Source organism: Aulonocara sp. 'chitande type north' Nkhata Bay, linkage group LG2 (assembly GCF_057382095.1).
Source record: "Aulonocara sp. 'chitande type north' Nkhata Bay isolate Kocher_YH1m ecotype deep benthic linkage group LG2, A_spYH_male_GT1.1, whole genome shotgun sequence".
NCBI classification, from domain to species: domain Eukaryota; kingdom Metazoa; phylum Chordata; class Actinopteri; order Cichliformes; family Cichlidae; genus Aulonocara; species Aulonocara sp. 'chitande type north' Nkhata Bay.
In genome coordinates this window covers 2,185,957-2,206,890 of record NC_141345.1, presented here as the reverse complement: position 1 = coordinate 2,206,890, position 20,934 = coordinate 2,185,957, and the positions used below count along the sequence as shown (strand labels likewise).

General features: G+C 40.8%; 1 protein-coding gene across 7 annotated transcripts in view; it reads left to right on the top strand.

The window, feature by feature from the left end:
• The first annotated feature begins 10,098 nt into the window (after window positions 1–10,098).
• The window catches only part of pcdh19 (protocadherin 19), a 51,942-nt gene continuing 41,106 nt past the window's right edge, over window positions 10,099–20,934 (top strand). For 2 of the 7 annotated variants that reach the window (XM_086301253.1, XM_086301244.1), the window contains exons 1-2: window positions 10,099–13,397; window positions 15,924–16,254. In XM_086301253.1, coding sequence (XP_086157379.1) covers window positions 11,251–13,397; window positions 15,924–16,254 — 2,478 coding nt within the window. In that variant the 5' untranslated portion in view covers window positions 10,099–11,250. Of the gene's footprint in view, window positions 13,398–15,905; window positions 16,255–20,934 lie in introns of all 7 variants that reach the window. The other 5 variants (XM_086301272.1, XM_086301261.1, XM_086301235.1 and 2 more) reach the window with 3 other exon arrangements.

The window sequence follows — 20,934 nt, the reverse complement described above, 5'->3', positions numbered from 1 at the left end:
ATGAAATATTAAAGCAATAACAAGAAAGCAGAAAACAATAAGAAAACATTACAAACACGCAGCACCATTTGTGAACATCACTCACCTGTACTAGTTTTATTCTCGTAGTACTGCATGTGTTTATTATACTGGCAATAAAAGCGAGCATTTGATAGGGAGAAAAATACCGGCATCAGCCTCCCAGTGGTTAGTGCAAGAGTGAGAATTTTTCTGACAGCTGCAATATCTCCTGTTTGCCCGAAAGTAAGTACACAATAAACAAATACCGACACTTTTGTAAACCCACTCTAGAATTGTTAGAATTAAATATTAAAGTTTTAGCTAATTTCAGTAATTGAAAAAGCAGCAGTGGATTTAGTCTATTAAAAAAATCATTTAAGTAGAAATGCTAATATATGAGGGTTTTTTTATTTCTTTCAATTATTGGGTTGATAAAGCGATTTGCTGTTTTTGAGTAGTGCGGGAATGTTTTGAAAAGTGCACCTCATCACCTTTAGTGTTGCTGACAAGTTGAAATACTTCACTGCACAGAGCTTAGCTGCTGGCCACTGAACCTAAACCTAACTCACTAATTAACTTAGTCTATGGTTAATTATGCCAGTAAGTTTAGCATACGGGCATACTGTAACGCTGCTGTGAAATGAGAATCGCTGAAAGACACCTCCATGAAAACACTTTCATTGATTTGACTCCTGTGTTCTCATATGTTTCATTAACTTTTGCAAGAAACTGATTGATTTCAACTGTGTGAGATCTAGTTCAGCTGGGGGCAGTGTTAAAATTGAATTCAGGTCTCAGGCTGATAGACCCTTTGTTTACAGTATTTACTGTAAGGTGTGCATTATTACATGGGCTTGTCTGAGTGTGTATGTGCGCGCATCCAAATGTGACGCTGGATGCTGTTAAAAAACAACATGCGGGATCAACCTTTTATTGCTCAAATGAACTGACTGTCTACATAAGAGTAAAAATTTGTATCCACTTCAGTTCAATTTGTGTAAATAAGCATATGACCCCAAACATTATCTCCATTATAAGCTACTAAGAGGTTGTGAAAACAAGTCAACAACCAAGCATTACTCCATAAAACTATAAAATGTTGCTGAAGCACAGCATACAATTATCGTATATCTGAATCATAACATCCCATGCTTCAAATGATGGGCCACTATTACACTTTTAACACATTACCTCACTGTAGTAAAATGCTCAGTACAGACTATATCACATCTCAAAACCACACTGATCTCAAGGTCATGGTCAAATTTATTTATATAGCACATTTCAAACAGCCGATGCTGCACAAAGTGCTTAACAATATAAAAATGGTATTAAAAAGCAACAATGTAATACAATAGTAACATTAAAAAGACAATAATATCTCCAATCTCCAGCATTAACTGGCACCAACCCTGTTTTAGTAATATGCATAAAAGTCTAAACTACAATGACTTCATTAATTGATTGCCGAAAAACTGTTTTGCCAATTTTCTTTATTTTTCTAAATAAAGTTTTAATGTTCCCTTGAAACTATTGGGGGTTCTGTTTATTTTTTATTTATTTATTGCCATTTCTCTCCTTTTTGCACTCCCCAGAAGGATGTCAAGCTTAATGGCTTAATGTTTTACTTTTTCATCAACTATGTCCATTTATTCCCGTGTGTGTTCTGTAAGTGTCAACCTCATATTTAACGCACCAAATTAAAATGTCAGAGATGCTGTCAGATTTTTTTTCAAACTTATAAATTGCTGTGTTGATTTTATGGTTTAAATCCATTGGATTTAAAAAAAAAATTAAATTAATCTTCTGATGCTCTGGAGACCCCACAGTTTACTGCAGTGCATTTTGAATTTGTGCTAGTTTATCACCAACGATAACACCAAGAAAAAAAGTGAGCAAAGGATGCGAATGCAAACCAGATTCATTTCTCAGGCCTGGGCTTGGTTCCATTAGGTAAACATTACAAACGTTCAGGAGCTCCAACCCTCTATGGATCAAAAGTCAGTGTGTGATGCTAAAATATAATCTGCTACCCCAGACCACTCTGTACTGAATGCACAATTAAAGTATACTAAACAGCATGAACTGCCTTTCATGTGCCATCTCAGTAATCGCACTTTGCACAGGGGGATGAGTCTCCCACGGAAGCCAATCCTTCTGTATCCCTACATTTTCTGTTACCCAGATATCTGCAAAGGGAACTGCCACCTTCCTGTAGCACCTTACACCACCTTTAACGCCAAAGGCTTTGAAGACAGCTAATTTCCATACTAATTTCTTTCTTTTCTCCCCACCCCCCCTCACCAGGCACGAGGCAAGAAGACATGTGTTGCTTGATCTAATGGTGGGGACTAATTGCATTCTGGGATACATGCCTGGAATTCAAAATGTTCAACAAAAAAAGCATGTTGTGCAAGCAGACCACATACAACATCGAGACAATTAATAACCCTCCTTCAGGGAAGAAATTTTGGACTGTCCAGCCTCCCAGAGGACTGCACTGCTGCCTTTATTGATATCTGTGGTCAGATAGAGACAGGCCCGCCATCCTCAGGCAGCATGACTCCACTGGGGCTCCACTGTGACTGGACTGTTATGAAGCCAACTTAGCCAGCCTGCTCCAATCATAGGAGCACAAACAAGCTCCTAACCACACTGAATGCTAAGCCAGATCAGTCTCGGGGGTGGTTTGTCAGGTTTTGCAGGATAACATAGCATGAGATTATTTTTTTCTCTCTCTCGCTCCCTCTCGCTGTCTCTCTTCCTCTATTTCTATCTCTGTGTCTGTTATTTTGAATTCACATGTCTCTGAGGAGGAGAATGCCTTTTCGACACATGCTGGCACGCACACACACTCACATCCATACATAGTGGCATAGACACAAATGCGCCTGTGCGGTTACACCCACACGCACTCTCACCTCCTATCTCCCCTCGACACAAGCAGCCAAAGCGTTCAAGGTCTCCATTTATATGGTTCAGCTGTGAAATTAAGATGAGGTGTTGACAAGCTAATGTTGAAATAACAAACCTACTAATTTGCGGCTAGCCTTCTGTACCCTGTGCCATCAAATGTTCCTCAAACCCAGTATTAGGGTGCTGAAGTGTAACATGTTAAACTGGCACAATGATAGGGCAAAGTCCTCTGGTGGCACATTACGAGAAGCAATAAACATGACCCTCCTGCGTGCTACTGCATCTATCACACAGACAACATATGGGTGCCTGCAGGGGTGACTGTGCTTACCCACTGGGGTTTGCTAACAGCACTGTCATGGTCACTAAAAAAGGAAATGTAATTTGATGAAAAAAAATAAATGAATACTTTTTTGTCAAAAGGAAGTCAGCAATTGTTTAAGTGAGAAGTTTCTGTCTTAAGTGAAAACCACTGCAGAAGATAGAGCAAGGCAATGGTAGGCAGAGAGGATTATTTGTTAGTGTGGCCATGCTGTGGAGGGAAGTGTTCATCTGTGAATATAACCTTATTGTCGCATTTTAGAGCATGCAGTCCAGTAAGGCTAGTCGGGATTTAACGCATTACCACGGCTAAGTCAGGCACAGCAGCTCAAAACATTTTTGGATATTAGATTAGATGGACAGATTAGAGAGGAATTTAAAGCCCAACAATATGTTTTTCCCTTCTTGGCTCCCCAGGCAGTGAATGCAAAGATCAATCAACACATTTACTTAACACTGGCATATGTCACCACCTATTAAACGCAGCTAATCACGGCCACACATGCATCAATTCAGAATCACAGCCAGACCCTAGTGACCATGACGTCTCCGTTCACTGCTTCACTCTGAGGGGGTGAAAAAAGGTACGCAGCCAAACTAATTTGTCTTGACGAGAAAACAGCTGTAAACACCCCCAAGAGGGGGGGCGACGAGATAAGTGCCATGTTGTTGAGATGGTATCAGATGGCGACAACGTCCCACCCAGGCACCACACACTATTTTCAGGTGTTCTATCCACCATGTTGTGCCTATTAATCAGAGCTGACACTGAATAAACACAGTAGCACAAAGCTAATTGACCATACACCACGTGAACACATGTTCACAGATCCTGTCTATTGTCCATTCAAAGCCTTAGGTTTGTGTGTCTTTGTTGTTTTATATAGATAGATAGATAGATAGATAGATAGATAGATAGATAGATAGATAGATAGATAGATAGATAGATAGATAGATAGATAGATAGATAGATAGATAGATAGATAGATAGATAGATAGATAGATAGATAGATAGATAGATAGATAGATAGATAGATGTGTGTGTATTTTGCTCCTTGAAAAGGCCTAGACCTAACAAAGACAACTGATTTTGCACGCTGTGGTAATCAGATCAAAAGGAAATCTTTTGGTATTGTGCCCATGATTGCGCCTATTGTGCTTCATGCTATGGAAACAGGAAAGAGATGCTAAATATCATGATTCAAATGATCAAGGATTCAAAAATATGAAGCTCTAGAATTTTTAATCAATAAGGCAGATTTGGTCCAAAGCACACTGACAAAAGAGTATTTCTTTACCGGCTCAGGTTGCCTAAAGCATTCATAGCTCTAAAATACTTGATTTCCCAATACAGAAATGTTTTAAAGAATAGGTAGAGGTCAATGCTTGTCAAGGGAAAAAGAAAAATGTTAAAAAGAAGCATTTTGTTGATTTTGGAGGAATGCTACTATAATGGCAGATATGACTGATGTAAGGCTAAAAATGGTCGGTAAAGTATATCCTGCTTTTTTCTAAATGGATTTCCATCAGGCAGAAATGAGAAAATCAATAGATGGAAAAAAAATAACTATATGCCCTGTACTTTATATTTTTCAGATTTTATCCTTCATCTCATTAACTGTTCTAAAGTTTACACAAGCATATTCCTTTATTATCCAACCTGTTGGGCTACATTCAAAATTTTAAAAGAGGAAAAAATGATCAAGTAAACTAGAATGACAACAAATTGTTTATATTTCACTTCATCGGACTATACAGTAATTTTACAATAAGAACAGACTCAAACATAATTTAATACAACGAATTGCTGATGTTCTAAAACTGTAATTCCACTTGAACAAAAAAGCATTTAAACTGTTATTTATCATACAGACGTTCAAATAGAAACCACGAGAGAACATGAGAGGATTCTACACAAAGTCTGTTAATTGCCATCTAACAGCATAAATAGCTAAACCAATTATGCATAAATAGAATAAGCTTCTCTTAAATATGTTTCATTCAGAAGCAAATGGGTCATTGGGTTACAAATTATTAATTGTTTAAACATCAACAAACTGCATATTAAAATGATGCCGCTTTTGATGATCCGGAGCCCCACCAACCAACCCTACAACTTCAAACAGCCACATTCAACAATCCTTTCATTCATTTGCATCTGTATATAACAAGGACCGTATCCATTCTAATGCACGGCCATCTGAATCCATTTTCTGCTTGTATTGAGCAAAGCAAGGAAACAGCTGTATTTCCATTAAACCTGATGGAGGCTATTCAAGGAAGCCTTGGACATTCACAGGAAGGCATAAGATCAGATCTGTGAACACCAGCTCTTAAAGAATGAGATAATGTTTGTGCCTGAAATGTTTGTCAGCGAAAGTCACAAATCCAAGGGTTTTTTTTCAGCTATATGACAACACTCCAGCAAATAAGAGAGGAAAGTATGATGCCATAGAAATACTTGCATTTTATATCCACTCACTGATTTGCAGAGAAGTGACTGGGAGGGAGGGAAATGGTATCGAGTGGTAACAGGATGAATGACATAAAACAAAGCTGCAGCCACTGTAATCTGCCACTTTTGGGTCCCATACCAATGCTTTGGTAAACTCCGGATTCAAAATGCGATTCAATTAAAAGTCTCACATCAGCCACCAGCATTTCAGACAAAACAAAGTTGCTGAAAAGCAGAAAACCCGTCAATTTTGCCGTTGCATTGTGCACACAGCCATGTTGGTGTGCCCAAGGGACTGTGTGAACACTCAGATGGATGGTGAGAGTTGATACTAATTGATGTATCATGGACAGGCACAGTGTGGAATGGAGTGGAGGGCGTATCGTCATTGACGAGAGGTCCATAGATTAAGCTTGTCAGTTCCCCTTCCTTTTTATGCCTCTGGCAAGGGGTGCTCAGGAGGAATCAATTTTTTTGAGAAGCCGTATGGGTGAGGACCATAATAATAACATCATCCTCAGCTCCAGCCAAAATAAGCACGGCCATCTTGCCCAGTCTGAATCGATGTACCACTGTCTCTGCTGTCCTATGGTCGCTCCTGTAAGTCCATTGCTGTGCATGGGCCAAGATCCAATGCTGGGCAGGACATCGAGGTGATAATGCCAGCATCTGTCAGAGAAGCTTAGATATTCCTTTCCCAGCAAGCAGCAGGGACAGACTATAGATCTGTGCCATTCCTTGGCAGCAGAGGAGAAAAAAAGGTTATCAAATAAAATCAGTCATTCTCTGTGTGGACTGGTTCAAGCTTCCCACCACAAATGCTTCAAATAAACTCAAAAGTGATGTGAGGTTGTGAAATTCCCTTGGATTTAAGACTGCTCTGCCTTCAGACTTCAGGTTAAAGAATTAATCTCCACCCAGCTTTAATTCACACACAGCACGGCGCTACATACATGTGAGGAAATAAATGTATGTTACATTTAAAAAAAAAGAAAATGATATTTTGGTTAAAAAGACTGAATTTTCTTCCGAATCACAAACTTATTAATAGCCAGTATAAAATGAAACACTCAGTGCAGCTCGTGGTGAATAGTTTCTATCAAGAATAAATGCTGCGTGAGTTTAAACTGTGACACAGATGTGTCACGACTCAAATAAGGGCATAGTTTTCTATCTTTTCTGTTAGGTGTTGAAATGTACTGATTATCACTTTCCTATTTTGATGTATAATATATATTTTTATGGTAAATGTATCATATGTTGTTTCAGAGTTAAAAAGACTGTAACGTGGTGTAAAAGAGAACTGAGGCTGGAATATTATGTGTGCTCCTGAGCCTGACTGACAGTTTAATGAATCGGTGGACAAGTAAACACATTACTTTACTTTCTCGCAATAAGTTCTCCTCTTTTTCTTTTTTTTTTTACAGAACAAGTAATTGTTGTGGTTAAAGAAAAACCAAACACTAATGTTAAAGCAGACAATGCATCATCACTCACCCACAACAGAAAATTTAAGGATTTTTAATGTAGCTGTAAAATCAATAAAAGACACAAAGGTACGTCAACAGCAGGAAGTATATTGAGGTAGATTGTAGCTCATAAATGAAACATGCCATCGCTTTCTGAGAGAAAGAAATACATTGTGGCTAAATTACTGCTGTAGTTTATGATCTACCCTGCTGCTCCAGGCAGTGCTGTTGCGTTTATTCACACAGCACTCAACTGAAGGGTGAGAAACATCTCCAACATTTTTAACCTCTTAGCCCTCGCCACATACTGCAGCTCTTCAATCAGAAAATTTTCATACTTAAGGTTTTCTCTTTAACCTTACTGTACTGGGTTGATGGCAGAACTCAAGCCCTTTTGCAATTAGTAAGTCAATCTCTTAACACCTAAAAAACACACAAGAAACAATAAGTCCATCTTCACTTATTGCAAACTGTTGCTCACCCACTTTCCACCATATATGAGCACAATCAAAGCAGCAGTTTTAAGTTGCTCATTACTTTAATTGACAGTTTTTGTGAAGAACTTTTCTCTCTTTTTTACTTACAATCAAGCAAACAATACAAGCCTCTGCATCATAACCTCAGACTGACAGAAATACAAAGCGTCCTCTCCACTGTTTTGCACATACAGTGATCAGAAAGCCCGGAGGAGAAAAGAAGTCCCTTGCCATTGCCTAAGGTTGTTTAACTCAACATTAACAATGTATGAGCTTAAAGATTCTACTGGCACCGTCTTTGTACAATTGCAACACGTCTTAAAGATGTTGCAGCAAAGCAAACAAGTTGGTCACACTTGATTTTTTTGTCAAAATGTGATTTCTTTGTGCAAGAGAAGTTTAGACGTCCATTAAGACATTAGGGCATCTGAATCGCTTAAACATTAAGTGGTTCTTTTTTTTTTTTTTTCTTAATCTCAACATTTAAAGAGTATGGAGCTGATAGTAATTCTAAACTTCTAAGGACAAAAATTTGTTCTGTTCTGGTGCGGGAGATACAGTAATGTACTCTTTCATATCCATGTATTCTGAAGGGTTTTTGGTCAAGAGAGTACACATAATCAGGCTCAGTGAAGCTGCTGTAGCTTGATTTTTTATTAAACGGACACAGCTGAAGCTTTTGTTGTGAATAGAAACATAAATGAATTTAGTAAATTACATCTTTACATTGCAAAACAACGACCGCATTCTCCTTTCCACATACAGTTCAACAACCCTATATCGATAACAATGATTGGATATGGCTCAGAACTAATTCTCCTCCTGGTCAGAATATTAATTGTGGTCAAACTCTAGACTTCTGTTCCAATAAAGACAGGGAATTGATTTGCCGATGTGCTTCATTGTTATTCTTGTGGCACGCTATTTGTTTTTCGTGGGGGTGAAACAGTCTGGGGGTAAAATGGACAAGCTGGAATAACAGAATCGAGCGGAGGCTGCGGACGCTAGGTGTCACCCTTGTGACTTTGAAATCTGCCAGCCCTAGACAGGATGTGATGGCGGCTGAGCGCCGGTTAGAGTCAGGCAAGCAGCCTGGCTGCATGGGAGGAGGTGTGCGTGCGTGTCTGCGTGCAAAGGGCCGGCTGTAAGCGAGTGTCGCTTCCATCTGAATGAAAAGAGTGAGATTTCAAGGAGGGCGATGACAGTCTGCAATATGTGCAGAACGACTAAACTTCATATTCAATCCTTTTTTTCTTGCCATAGTTTCCTGCTTGTGTTGGCTGAGATTTAATGGTGGTAAACTGGTCACATTAGATGGAGCCATAATGTCAATTACCCATTGTGGAGATAGCACGCCTTGAATGTGTTGTTCCATTATGACCATTAGCTGTAGGTAGGATGAAGGTCACGGTGAACCCAACTCATTACTGGCCTTATTAACAAAAGGTTTAATATTTACAGCCATTAAATGGCGTAATAAAAATCATTATCTCTATAATTAAAAACACTCTGTTGTAGGCTTTCTATGGTTCTCGTGTTCATTACAAAGTATTTAACAAAATAATGAACTAATAGCGATAAAAAAAAAATACAACAACGCTAGCATCAAGGAGGTATGAAACAGACAACTGGCTGTGACCGTTCGTGGGGTAAAAGCTTGAGAATTTCTTTTTATTTTATATAAATCTGAGTTACTATTGATTCCCCCCCAGCTTGTTGTTACATGGAAGCCATCATCTAGGCCTATAATATTTGTTCATTATTGGAAATTGCCTCACTGTGGTGCCCGGTGTTGCTGAAGTTCAGAACATTAGATGCATGACAGCCACGTCTAGGGTCTAAATGATGCAACACGATGCGTGCACTTGCAACGGTTGTGGGCTATAAGATCAGCAGGCCGTGGCTGACTCTAAAATATGCAGCATAAGCCAACAGTAAACACTGTCGAGTAGTTTCGATGTCTGCTCTGGCACGGAGGTGACCACACCTTGACGTATCACCTCTTGTCTCTAACAAAAGTCAAAAACAAGAGCGAGTATTCTCCTGTTGAAGATCTGTATAGTAAAATATGACTTGTTACATTTAATGGAGCACAACAGTAGAAAGGAACGCAGGGGCAAATCTGTGAAAACTTATCCGTGGGTTCGCTTCTCCGCTTCTGCTGGAAGAAATTAGTCTGTTACTCTTGTCTGTGGCATTCGTGGGAGTCTTTTCAAAGACCCCCATGGGTCCCCAGACCCTACATTTGGAACCGCATTCTAACGATCATCTAATACTCAGCTTCGTGTTTCGGCGTGTACGACGTAATTGCCCGTCAAGTCGTCCATCTGCAGGAGAACAGGTAGTTGGCCGCGTTTCATTGCTGTACTTTGCCCCACCCACCAGCAGCTCCAGCCCTCCTGTGTAACCCCTGATTGGCTGAGGGGATTGCGGGTCCTCAGACCGAGCGCTCGCCTCGGAGCTGAGAGTTCGCCAGTGTGCACCAGTGAAGCGAGAGGAGCGCTTGTTGGAGTCAACTAGACAGCCTTCTGGCAACGAGTAGTGATTTCTTTTTTTCTGCCTCAACCAGGCTGGATATAGGCGACTGTGCTTCAGTTTGCTGCAGCTAAACATGAAATGCGTTTTGAACATACAGTAGTGCTCTGACAAGGTTTCCTCCCACAGGCTTTTGGCTACATTTTCATCGGATTTTTTTTTCTTTTTTTCTGTGTTGCATGGACTAATAATCGGGATATGTGAAGCCTTTTCCAACTGACACAGAAGGAAATCAATTAGTAAGTAAAAGCTTGAAGACTTACGGAGGGGACGAAAGACTAAATCTGCTGGAAATAAAAAGGTAATCGGGACTTGAGTGATGTGATGAGACATTCCTGCAATTGCACCCTCTTTTTTTAAGCAAAGCTATCCGGACTTAGGCTGTTGAATAATTTTGCGACTGCTGATTCTTTATTTTATTTTATTTTTTTCATCAATTGTGCAGTTTAAAAGCCTATAGCTGTCTATCGATAAGGAAATTTGACCACTGCCTGTATTAAATTGCACAAAACAAGATGTTTATTCAAAATGCGACTTAAATATTGACTGGGATAAAGGCTGAAAATCTAACACGGACTTTTAAGCTCCTTTACTTTATCAACAAAGAAGTTTTTTTTTTTTAATTGTGGACTTACTCAAAGGAATTTTGTGTCTATGCAGTCCGAACATTTATTTCTAGTTCCAGCCCACTTGAAAATGGACGATTCATCGCACGAGTTCTGTGTAAGACCACTTTGCCGCTTGATAAGAGCAGCACGGATTTATTCGACTAAATCAGTACTGTGAGAAGATTCAGCATGTTTTCACAGATCTGTCGTCCCCAGTGTTTCGTCCGCTGCAGTAGACCAGAGGATGTTCCCTGCCTGTGGAGAGTGAAATAGGCTAAGGCACTTGTTAGAATTTTAGCTTTCACACCTAGATATAATTTTCATACATACGAGATTTTCATCACTCAGATACTTTTTGGACATTTTAATGAGATGGTTAATTTGCATAATTTTTCCAGTTGTTTCTGACGTGTACCTCTGTGCGTAATTATCAAGGTCTTTGTTAGGCACAGGAAAAGTCAACAGGTACAATGCAAACGAAGGAGATGGAATTAATACAATTAACTGCTGTGTTCCTCCTTTTTTGGGTCGGGACTGAAGCTGTTATCAATTTAAAGTATGGAATAAACGAGGAAATGAGGGCCGGGTCAGTGATAGGAAACGTGACAAACGACGCACTAAAGCAAGGATTTCAGATTGCACCGCAGCCCCCGTACTTGAGGGTCATATCCAATTCACATCCTGGATATGTTGAACTGAGTCCAGCAGGAATTCTTACAGCCCAACAGAAAATAGATCGGGACGTATTTTGTCGACAAAACCCAAAGTGCATTATATCCCTAGAAGTGATGTCAAACTCTATGGAGATCTGTGTCATCAAAGTTGAAATTGAGGATTTGAACGATAACGCACCCAGATTCCCTACGAGCCACATTGACATAGAAATTTCTGAGAATGCTTCCCCTGGTACCAGGTTTCCCCTAGAGGGGGCAAGCGATCCGGACTCGGGGATCTTTGGAGTGCAATCATATTCTATCACTCCAAATGAGCTTTTCGGACTAGAAATAAAGACCAGAGGGGATGGGTCGAAAATTGCTGAGCTTGTTGTGCAAAAATCGTTAGACAGGGAAACTCAGTCCCACTATACATATGAAATCAGCGCAGAAGATGGAGGAGACCCACCAAAGATAGGTGCGGTCCAGTTAAATATTAAAGTAATTGATTCTAATGATAACAACCCCGTTTTTGACGAGCCAGTGTATACAGTTAATGTGATGGAGAATTCCCCCCGTAATTCATTAGTCATAGACTTGAATGCAACGGATCCCGACGAAGGCACTAATGGAGAGGTCTTGTACTCGTTCAACAGTTACGTCACCGAGAAAACGAGGGATGCTTTCAAAATTGACCCCAGAACCGGGGTTATCACTGTCATTGGTGATTTGGATTATGAAACGACGCAAATATATGAAATCGACGTCCAAGCCAAAGATCTAGGTCCAAACTCTATCCCAGCTCACTGCAAAGTCACCGTGAATGTGATGGATACTAACGATAACCCACCTGTCATCAGTTTACTCTCACTGAACACAGAGATGGTGGAAGTTAGTGAAAACGCGCAGCGTGGATATGTCATTGCGCTGGTGAGGGTGTCAGATAAGGATTCTGGGGCAAACGGCAAAGTGCAGTGCAGGCTGCAGGGTAATGTTCCGTTCAGACTACAAGAATATGAGAGCTTTTCCACTATACTTGTTGATGGCAGGCTGGACAGAGAGCAAAAGGACACATACAACCTGACCATCCAAGCAGAGGACAGTGGCATCCCCCCTTTACGCGCCACAAAGTCGTTGGTAGTAAAAGTCACAGATGAAAACGACAACCCTCCCCACTTTCTTAAGCCACACTATCAAGAGATGGTGATGGAAAACAACCTCCCTGGCTCATGCCTGCTAACAGTATCAGCTGAAGACCCTGATCTGGGGATGAATGGCACCGTTTCATACTCAATAGTCCCTGGTGAGATTAAGCACATGGATGTAAACACATATGTCAGCATAAACCCATCAGGCCGCATTTATTCAATGAGGTCGTTTGATCATGAATACACTAGGACTTTTGATTTCAAAGTGCTGGCCAGAGACAACGGCAATCCGTCTTTATCAAGTAACGCAACAGTGCGCATCGTCGTGTTGGATGTCAACGACAACACACCTGTTATGACAAACCCTCCGCTGGTTAATGGCACAGCGGAAGTTTCTATCCCAAGAAACGCTGCGAAGGGTTACATGGTGACCCAAATTAAAGCTGACGACTATGATGAGGGGGAGAACGGGCGGCTGACCTACACTATCTCAGAGGGAGACAGGACTTTCTTTGAAATCGACCAGGTGAACGGAGAGATACGCTCCACCAAAATGTTTGGGGAAAACGCCAAATCCACCTACGAAATCACAGTTGTGGCGAGGGATCACGGCAAGCCCTCCCTGTCCTCTTCGGCCTATATAGTGGTGTACCTCTCTCCAGACCTCAGCGCGCAGGAGTCTATAGGACCTGTCAACTTGTCTCTCATCTTCATCATCGCCTTGGGCTCTATCGCAGCTATCCTGTTTATCACCATGATTTTTGTGGCGGTCAAGTGCAAGAGGGATAACAAGGAGATCCGGACGTACAACTGCAGGTACTGACTAAAGCCCGTGCGTGCTTGTGTGTATGGATGTATAGATTTGTGTATGCAAGAGGGAGAGAGAGAGAGAGAGAGAGAGACATTTTGTGTGTTCGCAGTCACGCTTGAACCTGTCAGTTGTCAGTGCATTGCTTTTGTTATGCAGCATGTAAAGGCTTCTAATCTGAGGACAGCAGATTTCTTTCCACAGCTGAAATTGAGTTATATCTAAATAATCTCTACTGCATTAAATCAGAAACATTCGCTAAGGCCCACTGTTCCGTGTTAGCGGAACATGATTGATGGATTTAATTCTTTCATTGTAACCAATTGACTCATAAATATGACGGTTCAACTGTCATGTTCAATTTGCGGATGTGTTGCCGGACAATTAACGCCCCACTGGCTCAATAGCAGAACCAGACATTTATTATTTAACCTCCACCGTGGCTGATTGGCTGTTATCAGCTTTAATCTAGTGTGATTATGGATAGTCCTCAAGGATCATTCAGGCTCCCCTCTGCCTTTCTCTACAAAAAGTATAATAATGTAAATATAAATATAACATAAAAAGAAAAAGAGTTTAGATTCTATGAGAGTATGTAAGTCATATCCCACTCATTAACTATGAAGACTGCTTCATGAAAAGGAGCAGATTATTGTGTTCCTGAACTTGCATAGCGGATATTCTGTTGTGTTCATCAGTCTGAACATCAGTTCTGGCTTTGATTTCCCCGTGCCACATTACCACTAAATTTACATATAGATTGGATTTGAGAATTTAACCTGAAGCTATAATCATATTTTGCTCCAAACATTATTTTGTTGATTTAAAGTTACTTAATTTTTTTTAAGCAGTGGTGGTCATGAAAACGTGAGAACTGACTTAAGAATAATTGTTGTTGTTTTTTTCACCATTAATTACAAATGATGTACATATATGTATAAAAAATGTTCCCTTGAAATTATCACAGGCGTGTTTCAACACTCTTAATTGCAAAGATTGGACTTGGACTAGAGAGTTCTAAGAGGAAAACATAATCACAAACTATGTCTCCATCACAGTCGACCCCTTTTTTTAATTGTTAACAAGAGACACTAATATCTCCTGGAAAAATGTTATAAACGTGTTTTTATTTGAGCCTGTTTGGAAATACAGGGAAATCTATTTATTGACATCTCGACAGAAACATTTCTCACATTTTTTTTAATGTCAGTTGTGCATTTTCTTCAGAGAAAAAACCCCAATGATAGACAACAACAAATTCAAAATTCAGAACTGCTCCCAGTACTTTGCTCTCCGAGTGTGCGACACTATCCCTGCTGGGTGCTTTAATCAGCACTGATGTGCTCTGCTTCTCAGTCGCCACCTCGAATATGAGGAGCAGTTGTCTCCAATTTATTGCTTGTCCTCTGTCAGTCTTTCTGACTCTGAAGATTTTCCCTCCCAGATTTCATTGTGGGCACAAAGTAGAAAGAAAACATGTTAAAATGATAAATGAAACAGCGATGAAGCATTTTCTACCCTTGCAGCTGCCCATTTTCTTTCCTCTGAATCAAGGAGGAGCAGAATGGAGGTTGTTTCAAGATGCAATCTGAAAGACAAAAAGGAAAAAGACAAACTACAGTGGTGCACCTTCTTAGTCAGTGTGATTTTAGGAATGATAGAGGATAAGCGCTGCCTTTCAGAGAAGAACAGAGGTCAGTGAGGCCTAGTAAAGCAGAGACATGTTTGACATCAGAAAGGATCGGATACATTCAGGTAATTCAATTTCCTTGGCAGCTATAGTTTTGTTATCAAATTATTGTGGGAAACAAACCATATCCCCCATGCCATAAGGTTAAAAATGACCCTTTCCAGTCTTTGAGGTAATGCAGGTGGTAAAAAGGATCACATATTTTCTTGATTATGTCTAGTGAGGGTTGCACTGATCACTGCAGAGTATTTAGCATCTGTTCTCCTGTGGAAAACTGCAGGGCTGTGTGAAGAATGGATATTTCCCCCAGTCTGAGAATCCTTTGATAAAACATGGCTGTGTTGCTCATTTGCTCTCGTTAAAGTCAAAATACTCAGTTCAAGTTTGCAGCAGCCACTGAGAGCAGCTAAATGAATTTGAATCTGCAGTTCTCCTGCACTCCGTGTTGCTAGTGGGCTCCCTTGATAATGAAAGAAAAAATGGAATTAGTGTGGGATGTGTGCTTTGAATGTGATTGCATATACTGCCGATGCTGCTCGGTATCAGTGTGCTCTTTTTGCTGTGCTTCTGTGGTTTTGGCATGTTTGCATATTGTCTGCCTGTTTGTGACATGTCAATTGTTGAGCATGCAAATGCAAACAAACAAGGGATAACAGCTCCACTGCAAGCTTCGAGTGGAAGGTCACTTACGTGCGCTGCTCCACCTTTGGAAAAGGGCAATTATCCCATGGTTGAACAGTGTCCTAGCTGGCATGGTGGGGAAACTTTTTGACCATATGGGCAGGGGAGGGGGAAGGCAGAACACTGCTTTATTGAGTCTGTTCAGTTTCTTCTACTTGCGCAGGGTCGCGGAGTACTCATACGGCAACCAGAAGAAGTCCAGCAAAAAGAAGAAGCTGAGCAAGAACGACATCCGCCTGGTGCCCCGAGACGTTGAAGAGACAGACAAGATGAATGTGGTGAGTTGCTCATCTCTCACCTCCTCGCTCAACTACTTCGACTACCACCAGCAGACCCTGCCGCTGGGCTGCAGGCGCTCTGAGAGCACCTTCCTCAACGTGGAGAACCAGAACTCACGCAATGCAGCTCCCAACCATGGCTATCAGCACCCGTTCACAGGGCAGGGTCACCAGCAGCAGCCAGACCTCATCATCAACGGCATGCCACTGCCAGAGGTGAGATAAAATCCACTGTGCTCTGTCCTTGATCCTTGGCTGGGCTGCTTTGGCTTTAGAATACATTTTAAATTTGAAACTGATTCCTGTGATTAAATGCAATGGTTTAGGAGAAACAAAGAAATTGTTACTTTTGTAATTTTAGCATTTAGTTTGCTTGATAATAAATAACAGGTATATGTGGGCAAAAATATCTAAAAAAAAAAGGGTCCAGGGATATGTAGCATTCCACTGTACCAAAGAACACAGTGCCAGTGAAATGTTGGTCTATTATTGATGGAAAAGCTGAGCCACTGAAATGGCAATATGTCAGTCGATCTGAGAGGAATCCTTCAAGGCATTTTAAGGTGCTGAGGCACTGAAGCTGTCCTTTGATGAGAGTGCTTTGCCAAGCAGAAGTTGGAGGCCTAACAAAGTGGATTATTTGGCATCTCTTACTCCACTTGTTTTTTTATTTCTATGTGCTGAGCAATTGCAAAAAAAAACAGGAGTTTGTCCACCTGCCAGATGTATTGACCTGGCTAATCACCTCTACCTCACAGCATTTCAGGTGCTAACAGAAAGAATAATCATTGCTTAAATCAGTATGTCGTCCATTTGGCTACAGCATTACCGCATGGCTGCTCTGCACAGCCAGCCATTGAATTACCCTGACACATCATGCATGGCTCCAGCAGAGCAGTGAAGGTCTGACTTGAAAGGCTATTCAAGCTGACAGGTGTATGCCGACCAGCTGATCCTTAGTTTATAGATCTTTTTGTATGTATGAACTCATCTATTGGATTCTGTCGTCAACCTTTCTTTTTTTCTTCATGACCCACTTCTCCTCAATCCCATGGGAGAGGGGGACATTTAGATTTGTATGTGTGTGTACTTGTATCAGAGTATTTACCACACCCACTCATATTAGTGGCAAGCTCCACATATACACACACACCCTTGTAAAGGATGGTTACAGTCTCCATTTGACATTCCAGTGAGGAGAAGGTGGGGGTAGGGGGTCTTAAAACAAGGAACACAAGATGGATATTGATATATTGACTGGATGATCCTGAAAGATCCAGGCACCAATGGATTGTGAGAGGTCAATGAGACCTACTTACAGGCATGCTGATTTACTGAGCCTGTCTGAGCTGGTTCCAAGTGACTGTGTGTGAATAACACAGGTGGAAAAAATGAAAAATGTAGTTGTGTCAGTGGAGGCAGAGGTGTGGGATTCAGCAGGTACATGAAGTGACCAGTTTTCTGTGATTGTGGCAGCTGGTAGGCAGTGCTATGCAGGTCAACACAACCCTCTCTCTCTCTCTCAAAAAAAAATCTACAAGATATCCACTAACCTGGTAAAAAAACAAAAACTTGAACAGCATCCTGTCTCTTTGGCTGAAGCATCCAATAAAAGCCCGTTTGCCGCAGGATCAGGACACCCTTTATTTGTTTCACCTAATGAAAAAGGGGAGAGGGAGCAAGTAAGGAGAAAGATTGATTTTGATGATTCCATATGCAAAGCTTAGAGTTGTCTTGATAGAGCTGTGTGAGGCCAGATAAAGAGATAAGGAGTGAGCCAGGGTGAATATTGAGTCTTAGTGCCAGGTGTCTGAGCCTCGACCACGTTTTCTCATTTTCTTGGAGGCAGTTAGTTGGCCTAATAGAGGCTGGGGCTGTTTAGCATGCAGCTTCCCTCTCTCTCCTTCTTCCAATAGATGTTGACAAACATCTCTTTGACCCGACATTTGCACATTTTCTGGACCGAGAAAAGAGAGTGTGTGTGTGTGAGATTCACTAAGTAAAGAAAACAGTATCAAGAGCATGCCTTGTCCCCCAGCAGATAACCCAGCACAATGACATTGTCACTGTTTTCTTGGCTCCTCATTGTGACACTTGCAAGAGACAGAGGCTATACAGGATGTACAAATGTTACTCTTAAATTAAAAAAAGAATGTTTTGGTATAATTACAATGCCATTTATAGCACAAACAAACAGCAGTGGGATGACTGTTAATTGCTTTGTTACAATGAGAAAGCTTGGGCTTGAAACCACTTGACTCCACAAGTCCTCAACCCATATCCCATTGACTGGCTAGGACACACGAGTGGCTGCACTGTTGTGATTACTAAGGCTGCTTTGTCCCCAAAAATTGTTTTCATCCTGAGGGCAACCTCGTAATTATCCATGATTCATTTATCCTTTGTTTTTACACCACGGCACAGTGATGTCGCTGCATATATTTATTTTCCAAACGTGTAGTTTAAAATTATCAGCCATCAGAACCTTGTCAGATTTGGTTTGTTAATGGAGGGAAACAGGATATGGGCTTGTATCTGTTTGTAATTTATGCTTTTGATCAATAGAAAGTTCTCCTCTATTGTTAGTTCATGTGGGGCAGCGAGAATCCTGCTTATGTCAGAGCAGCTGGAGTCGAGCTTTTCCTGCGTTAGACAAAGCATGCTGGCACACACACACACACACACACACACACACACACACACACACACACACACACACACACACACACACACACACACACACACACACACACACCTACAGCAGTCTTTGCCAAGATAACAGTGACAGGTCTCCCCAAAGGCCTCATACCTGTAGTTGCATTGTGTATATTGCATTCTCCCTCGTGAGAATGTGGACCAGTATATCATCCATATACATCCCTAAACATTACTGTCCATTGTTTGGAAAAGCATCAGCTGTGAGATGTTTGTTAGACCTGCCTGTAGTAGCACTAATATGAATGCTCACAAGAGAATAGAGCTGTCTTCCATGGCTTAATTATAGTGAATCACTTGGTGGGGGAGACAATTATACAGTAAAGAAATAGCCTTTGGCTAGAATGTGTTTTTGAATTTGTAATGTGTACTAAGGCTCCTCACACCTGTGATTCCAGATAATGAGTATAGCAGGAAAATGAGTTGTCTTACTTCATCGATTAGCCTTATTCAGGTAAGAGATCTTTTTTTTTGTAGGGAGGATTTATCAGAACAAGGTGATGTGTAAAATTGAAGAAAAAAGCGATTTGACATTGTGTTACACAGTGTAAAATGCATTCGGTCAAAAGTATGTTTTACAGGATAAATTGATTGATAACAGAAGCAGTCATCCAACAACCCAGCAATCCATATGCCCACCACACCCCTTCAAATACACTGTCCAAGTTTTAGTTATATAACAAGAAAAAAAAGTACCTTTTGTGTTTGCACTCGCAGTCAATCAAAGTATGCTAAATAAGAAAAAAAAAGAAAGAGATCTGCGTATCTGTCTTGCTGTTTTTCCCGTTAGTAACGAAGACATTTTGATATTGATGTAGGAAAGACAACAGGGAGTGGTTCCAGCGAGGATGCACATCCCTTGCTATCACTTCACATCGGGACAATATGCATGGGAGCATTCAGACGTGTCATATTGAGCATGCAAAATAGATGTCATGCTGTCAGTGCATACTACACATCTGTTGAAACTGCCAATCTCCCCCCACACATGTACTCGTGAATACACAGGCACACACAATATTTCTTATGGAGTGTCACATTTATTTGAAATATGGGCTGTGACATTATCATTTACATCATTATGACTGACTCAGAAATCTCAGAGAAGGAGGAGTGAGAAGCATATTTCATATTTTCAATAATCAAACAATGCTGTGAATTTTGCATTTAAAGTACACTTTTAGTGTCGTGTACTGCCGGCGCGTGGAAATGTTGCTAAAATGTTTTTATTTTAGTGTCATGTTTAGTGTTTGATCTCACAGGACAGTTCTGGTGTCACAAATTTACTGGTGTCTAGTTCTGGTCACAGATATACCTCTGCAACTCTGAATAGTTTGTCAAAGACTAATCGTGTTAGGAAAGAGAAAATGACAGTTATACAGATGTCGTGCAATAAGGGGAGGGATACATAACACCTTGATCTTGCATTTTATTTCATTTATTTATTTATTTTTTGATGCGTTGGAAGACTTGGGTGGGGTATGTTACATTCTTTAACGTCTCCTATTTTCAGACCGTTTGAAAAAGAATCGTTTCATCTACAAAAGCCTCAGAAGCTCACTGATTGAGTGGCAGTTGAATCTGTTAATTATTTAGAGAGGTTATTTGTAAGGTAGAGACTTCAGAAATCTTGTGCTTTTCAAGTGTCAGTGTTTATAAAGTGAAATAAAGCAGCATCTGTCAAAGAAAATTAAAAGTGTGATGTGATGTGCTTAGTGGCCTCTTATATCTGATTGTAATTAATTCGCCAAACTGGTCAAGCTGTAGCTGACAGAGCAGCGTTACTCAGCAAGATGGTTTTCAGTTCATGTACAACTAGTGCTAGTTTTACGCTTGGTTAGGTTTTTATAGCCTTGACCCTAACCTGCAACACCCCATCACCGCGTGTCATTCTCGATGTCGCAAAGCTACAATGAAATGACATAACAACCCCAGGCAGCCAGTCAGAAGCATCCAGCCCCGCCGGGTTGCCGCCCTATCGTCAGGATCAGAGCATCCAGCCCCGCCGGGTTGCCGCCCTATCGTCAGGATCAGAGCATCCAGCCAAAAGAGTTTAAGAGTCAAAACACACAAGTGACAGCATCTGATGTACACATGTCACTGCATGTATCCTTAACCACATGTGACTTGCAAAGATTGTACAGAGGGAGTTATGCTGCAGAAAAATGGCAAGGCCTGAAA